The sequence below is a fragment of the Vespula pensylvanica genome, chromosome 1 (genome assembly GCF_014466175.1).
Source record: "Vespula pensylvanica isolate Volc-1 chromosome 1, ASM1446617v1, whole genome shotgun sequence".
Taxonomy (NCBI): Eukaryota; Metazoa; Arthropoda; class Insecta; order Hymenoptera; family Vespidae; genus Vespula; species Vespula pensylvanica.
Window position 1 is genome coordinate 2,333,839 of NC_057685.1, and position 7,145 is coordinate 2,340,983.

General features: G+C 30.0%; 1 protein-coding gene and 1 long non-coding RNA gene across 2 annotated transcripts in view; both read right to left on the reverse strand.

Moving 5' to 3' along the window:
- LOC122627622 (protein pangolin, isoforms A/H/I/S-like) overlaps positions 1-7,145 on the reverse strand; it is a 243,447-nt gene that overhangs the window by 3,354 nt on the left and 232,948 nt on the right. Inside the window, 1 exon segment of the mRNA XM_043808892.1 lies at positions 5,552-5,621. Within this exon segment, the coding sequence (XP_043664827.1) occupies positions 5,552-5,621 (70 nt within the window).
- On the reverse strand, positions 159-342 carry LOC122627691. The gene is made up of 2 exons (XR_006326915.1): positions 303-342; positions 159-270 (listed from the first exon to the last, which is right to left on the reverse strand). It is a non-coding gene; the product is annotated as an uncharacterized LOC122627691 (long non-coding RNA).

The following is a 7,145-nucleotide window of genomic DNA, read 5'->3' on the forward strand; positions in this document are numbered from 1 at the left end:
CAGGTGTATGTTACGTGGAACTTGGAAATTTTTAATCGACGAGAGTCCCGTTTCGATGCGTACACAATTTTTGTTTATACCAATCGGCTCGACCTTTTTGATCTATCAAAATACAACGAAGATAATAAGGAAATATATATTTCTCTCTTTCTTTCTGTTTTCTTTTGTTTTTATTAAACAGAACAAAAATTGCGTGCATAAAAACGGGAAGTTAAGAGGGAAATAATGGAACGCTTCGATCGTCCACGTGAATTCTCCCTCTATCTCTCTCTCTTCTCTCTCTTTCTCTCTCACTCTCTCACTCTCTCTTTCTCTCTCTCTCTCTCTCTCTCTCTCTCTCTCTCTTTCACGACGTGCTTTCGTTTAATGAGAGATAAAAAGGAAAAGACAAAGAAAGAAGGGGGGGGGAGGAGAAAGTTAAAAAAAAAAATAAAGAAAACAAGGAAAATAGAGAAGAAAAAATCTGACAGATTAGAGATTAATAATTAGATAAATATATACGGCGGAGAAAATATCCCTGATTAATAATATATATCGCTGATCGGTTGACGTAATAATAGCAAATGAAAAAAAAGGAAGAGGCGCATCGGAGCTACTACTGCAATAAATTTTGGAATAAAATGAAGCCAACACGCAGGCTTCGCAGTCGAGACGTTCACCGCTCTGCCATTGGCTCTCATTATTTTTCATCTCTCAGCTGAGTTACCTCGTTATATTTTTTCTTTTTCTTTTTCTTTTTTTTTTTTTTATTTCTTTCTTTTCTTTTTTTCATGACTGACATTAGCTCGGCCGTCGGATGCGACGGAGGAAAAAAGGAAAGAAAAAAACGTTTCCGCGCAAAATTATGTAGGTTACTACCGTTCTCGAGGAGCGTAGTAGTAGACACGTCATCAAAAAATTCTATTTTTTCTTTCTTTCAGTTTTTTTTTTTTTTTTCGTACTTTCTTTTCTTTTCTTTTTTCTTTTTCTTTTTTTCTTTTTTTCTTCATTTTGCGAGAACAACAAATCTCAGGAATTAAGAGAAGCAAGGTGCTAATAATTAAATGATTAGGCGGCACGCGTGCACGATCTTTCAAAAATTAAAAAAATCAACAACAACAACAACAACAAAATAAATATTAGGAGACAAAAAAAAAACAAAAACAAAAACAATAAACAGGAAAAACGAGAACGTTATCTCTTTTATATATGTATATCCACGAGAAATTCGCGACGTGTGTGTGTGGCCGCCTCTCAATATATTCTCTGATCTTATTTTAAAAAGGAGTTGTTACGCACATTATATATTATTGTATATTATAAAACACATCAATGTGGCGTTATATATATATATGTATATGTTATGAATAAGTAAAACGATTAGATACTAAAAAATAAAACAAAATGAAAAGATAAAACGAAAAATTGAAAAAAATAAAGATAAAAAATAATTAAAACGTATATATATATGTATATATATATATATATATTAAATATTATATATAAATATCCGTATACACATTGTTGTAACCGTATGAGAAACTGCCATGCCAAAAATGCGAAACGTACAACTCTCTATATATTAATAATAATAATAATAATAATAATAATAATAATAATAATAATAATAATAAAAATAATAATAACAATAACAATAATAATAATAATAATAATAATAATAATAATAATAATAACAATAATAATATAATTATGGGTATATATATATGCCAAAACGTTTCGAAACCGAAAAGAAAAACCTGTTATACATATATATATGTATATGCATATACGTATTACAGACCATCCATGCTAAAGAGCAACACTGATTAAAAAGTTCAACTAAACGATAACAAATAATAACAATAATAAGCTGTAAAGAGCCACAACAATGAGAAACAATGCGAGCATCAGGGCGTCGCTTGGCCGCTCACTATGCCACAGGCTCGTTGCACATATAATTTTTTCTTTCTTTCATATGTTATTATTATTTTCTACTTTTTTTTCCTTTCTTTTTTCAATTTTTTTTTTGTTTATAAATATATTCACTTTCTTTCTTCAGTCGGTCATTTTTTTTCGCTATCCTTTCTCTCTCATCGTGTACTCATTTGATCACTCTCTCTCTCTCTCTCTCTCTCTCTCTCTCCCTCTCATTTTCTCTCATTCTTTTATCCTCTCTCTCTCTCTCTCTCTCTCTCCCATTTTCTCTCACTCTTCTATTCTCTCTCTCTCTCTCTCATTCTCTCTCTCTTTTTATTTATTTCTTATTTTTTATTTTAAAAAAACAGAATCGCGATTACAACGAGCAATACGAGGGCATTAGCGAGGGCATTAGCGAGCCCTTAGGTTTAAGTCGGGACTGACCACTGTTTAAGAAGAAGTGTTGCAGTAGAAGGGAGGCGATAGGCTTGACTAGAGATTAACATAAGTGGGTTCTTGCTGAGGCGAGGAGGTATTGGAGGCAGTGTTGGTGTTTGGCGGGGCAGTGGTTGCCCCAACCGTTCCTCCACCACCTCCAGCCCCGACCCCGGCCCCCGCGCTACTTCCCACACCATGATGGATTATACTCGCGTGGATGCCCATCCCCGCTCCATGCTCCACTGGGCTGCCAAAACCAACCACCAGCCATTAAAGGGGCGCTCGCATCGAACATCGTCACTTAATCCCACCTTCTTAAGATTAACTACACCGTATCGTCGTCACCCACACGCATCATCCCAACATATCATCCGTTTCTTTTTTTTTTTTTTTGTACTTTTTGTCTTTTTTGTCTTTTTTGTTTTTTGTTTTTAATATATATACTGTTTTTTTTCTTTTTTTTTTTTTTTTTTTTTAAATATTTTCTTTAACACTTTTTTTCTTAACTCTTTATTCAATTATTTGTTTATTAATTTTTTCTTCTTTTGTTATCCTTTCTTATATGTATATATCTTTTCTTATTTATTTATTTATTTATTTATATATTTATTTATATATATATTTGTTTTCGTCTTTTTTAATATTCATAAATTCATTATTCATTTTGCAAAACCATCTTTTTCGTCTGATTACGATCGCCACGCGGCGAGGCCGGCAACGACGAGCTTCGTGTTATTTTTTTATTTTTATTATGCTTGTGTCTTATATCTTTCATGTCTCTTTTTTTGTGCGATCAAAATTCTACTCGCCGTATATTGCATCATAATGTTTTTAATCGTTGTCGTTGTCGACCTCGCTGGAACGAACTCTTTGAGAGTATCAAAAAGAAAATACGATAGGAGTCCGGAATTTATTATTATTAGTAATAGTAATAATAATAATAATAATAATAATAATAATATTAATAATAACAATAATAATAATAATAACAATAATAATAATAAGAAGAAGAATAACAATAACAATAATAATAATAATAATAATAATAATAATAATAATAATAGTAGTAGTAGTAGTAGTAATAATAATAATAATAATAATAATAATAATAATAATAATAATAAATATGTAGTAATAATAAATGTATTTTTGATGTACCGACGGTGAACGCGTTTGGATTGATTGATTGATTGATTGATTGATTGATTGATTGATTGATCGATTGACTGATTATTGATTGCTTGTTTTTATTTTTATCCTCGTTTGTACTAATCAGAAAATATGTCTCCCAAATGTGCCCCTCGTTAACGAGATTCTCATAAAATATTATTATTTTCAGAGCTGCCACTACTTAAGATCTCTATGCCTTTCTTTTTTTTTTTTTTCATTCATCAAAAATGTTTATTTCTTTCTTTCTGTTTGTTTTTTTCTTTTTATTTATTTATTTATTTTTTTTTTTTGAATAAAAAAGAAGCTCTAGAGACTATTAAACTCGGACCGGAAATATTATAATATAATCAATGATTAATAATTATTAATAACAATTCGAGAGAAAAAAGACCGTGACTTTATATCTTAATCGTTCTTTTTATATTCTCGATCGCTCGAAAACGCCGATGGGATTCGTTTTCGCCCCTTTAATGACGTCCAGGACAATTCACAAGCCCAGCCGGGAGTAGAGGGGCGTTTTTGGGCGCACTACACGGGTGCAGCGGTATATATGTTTACGGCGGTTAGTGGCGCTAAAACGGGTGGTGATGGCTCGTGATTACCGATAGAAACTACAGTGTGGTTCTAGAAGAGATATTTACAAGCAAAGTACAGTAGAATATTGTTTGCCGTCCCTATCGATCGCCGGGATAAAACGTGTTGTATATATATATCTACATATATGAATGTGTATATATATATATATACATATATACATATATATATACATACATACATACACATTGAATATATGTATATATTGGAGAGAAATTCCGTTCATTTTTTTGAGTTCATATTTTACGTTCTCTTTTATTTATTTATTTATTTATTTTTTTTTTTTTTAATATTACTATAAGCTTTTTTTGTTAATCTTTTGGAAGACACATTTTCTGACTATTCGCAGCATTTTCTGCACGATTTTTGCGTATATGTAATTTGTGAATGTTTTTATTTCCTTTTACTTTGTTTTCTTTAATTTTTTTTTTTCTTATATCTGTTCGTTTTATTTGAAATATATATATATATATTTTTTATATACATTTTTTCTTTTCTTTTTTCTTTTTTTCTCTTTCTTTAACGACACGGAAAAAGATCTTCCTTCGTCCGAGGATACACGTTCGTTCGTGATAGGAGCGTGGGTTTAACGTATAAAAAGTAATACACTCGCTACCTTTTCGTATTCCCTTTTTTTTTCTTTTTGTTCGTTTCATTATTTTTTATTTATTTTTTACTTATCTTTTTTTTACTTATCTTTTTACTTAATTTTTTTTCTTTTGTGTTTTTGATTTTCTCTTTTCTTTTTCTTGTTTTTCTTTCTCGTTTCTTTTTTTTTTTTTTTTGTTTTGCTTTCAAGTTCCACGATAACATGTGGATGACGGAACGGAGTTTAAGACGATAAGAATAATAAAGAAATATATATACACGTCGAGAGAACGCCAAGACCCCCCGCGCGAATCTCGAAAGAAATTCTTCGTTACAGAATAATAATATACAATATCATTTATTTATTTATAATTATTATTTTCTTTTTCTTTTCTTTTCTTTTCTTTTCGACGAATGTACCAAAGACGACGTTATAACGTGGAGTATGTTCATTGATAATAAATATAAAAGAAAACAGCAGACGAAGAGATCTATTTCGATTGAAATTCGAATAATTATAATAATAATAATAATAATAATAATAATAATAATAATGGAATGCAATTTTATAACGAAGATATTGCCTCATTTTATTTCATCCTCGTCTTTGGTATTACTCATTCGCAAAAGAAGAAATTAAGAAGTTAAACAAGTATTTACAAAGAATCGAACTATCATATATATATATATGAAAATTTGTTAATTTTTTCTTTTTCTTTTTTTTTTTTTTCTTTTAATAATACTAATCGAATTCCGCTTTTTCTCTTCCCCCCACCCTCCAACCCCCCACAACGTAACGAACGAAAGTAAAAAATAAAGGAAAAATAGACGAGACAGGGATGAAAAATGAGTTCTGTTAACGTACCTGCATGGTTTGCACCATTGGCTCTGTTGGTCTAATCCGTACCTTGCACGGCATTTTTTCATATTGTTACCTATAAAAGAGTATGAAAAAAAAATTCACATTAGTAAAACATTTTATTTCTTACGGCTTAAAAATGTTATGGCGTGTCTCGCGTAAGTACGTCCTAAAGTACTATATTTTATCGTTCTTAACAAGCCCGGCGCGTCACTAGATATTCAACTATTTTTTCTACGTTATATGCAATGAAAAATTTTGTTTCAACGCGATTAGATCAATATGAAAGAGAACAAAATTGTTGGTTTCTTTCTCGTCAGAAAGGAAATTGTTTTTATTATTATTATTATTATTATTATTATTATTATTATTATTATTATTATTATTATTATTGTTTCTTTTTTTTCCTTCGACATTACAAACGATTCGATGAAAAAAAAAAAAAAAAAAAAAAAAGAACGATTGAACTAATAAACGTCGCGTTGTGACGATATATCAAAGTGAATTAATTAAACTAAGTCATGCGCGCGTTACAGAACGATCAAGGAACAATTTTAATGGAATATTATATCTTCCACGGGACCTTCCTAGAAGAGACGGACAGAAAATTGTTAAGAAATCAAATAATCAATATAATTTTGAATAAATTCGAAATAGAAACTGGTTTGTCTATTATTTGGCTTTCATTGATGATCGTTCTCGAATAAAATCTTTAATTTGCTTTCATTTCTTTTTTCTTTTTCTTCGACTTTTTCTTTCTTTCTTTTTTTTTTTTTTTTGTTTTAATTAATGCAATTATTTTTTATCTCCGAATTTTAATTTCCTTTTTTTCTTTCTTTTTTCTTTTTTAAATTTTCTTCGACCGAACGCGAAAAATGTTTCGTTCGCCTTCGGGGAAGGACCCGATGTATCGACACAAAAAAAAAAAGAGATTCTTTCAAGCGAGTAAGTAAAACATGCAGAGCGCAGAACATACTATACGTTAACGACGTAAGAAACACGATCGAAGATGATCCCATAGTCTTGTTGTCGTGATTATTTTTCTTTTTTCGTTCTCTTTTTCTTTTTTCTGTCTTTCATAAAAATTTTCTTTTCTTTCTTTTCCTTTTTCTTTTTTCTTTTTTTTTTCTTTTTCTTTTTCTTTTTCTTTTAATCTCATATAATAAAAATATTAAAACGCAAACTATATGCAAGTAATAACAGTAGTAAATACGGATATATATAAATGTATATTAATAATGAATATGCAAGCTCGCGCGCAGGCGTCGTGAACGAAAACTCGTATATTATGTAGGGTCGAGAATAATTGAGTGATTGATTAGAGGTGATCGAGAAAACGAAAATGATGAGATTAGAAACAAATAATTGAAAAAAAATATTTCAGACAAAAAAAAAAAAGAAAAGAAAATAATTATTAAAAAAAAAAAAAAAAAAAAAAATCAAAGAGTTTAAGCAACGTTGAAACGATCAAAGGGGGAAATAAAACGTGTAATGTTGCAAGTCGTAAGTTATTAAAAAGGAAGAAAGAGAAAGAAAAAGTGAGAGTGAGAAAGAGAGAGAAACAGAGAGAGAGAGAGAGAGAGAGAGAGAGAGAGAGAGA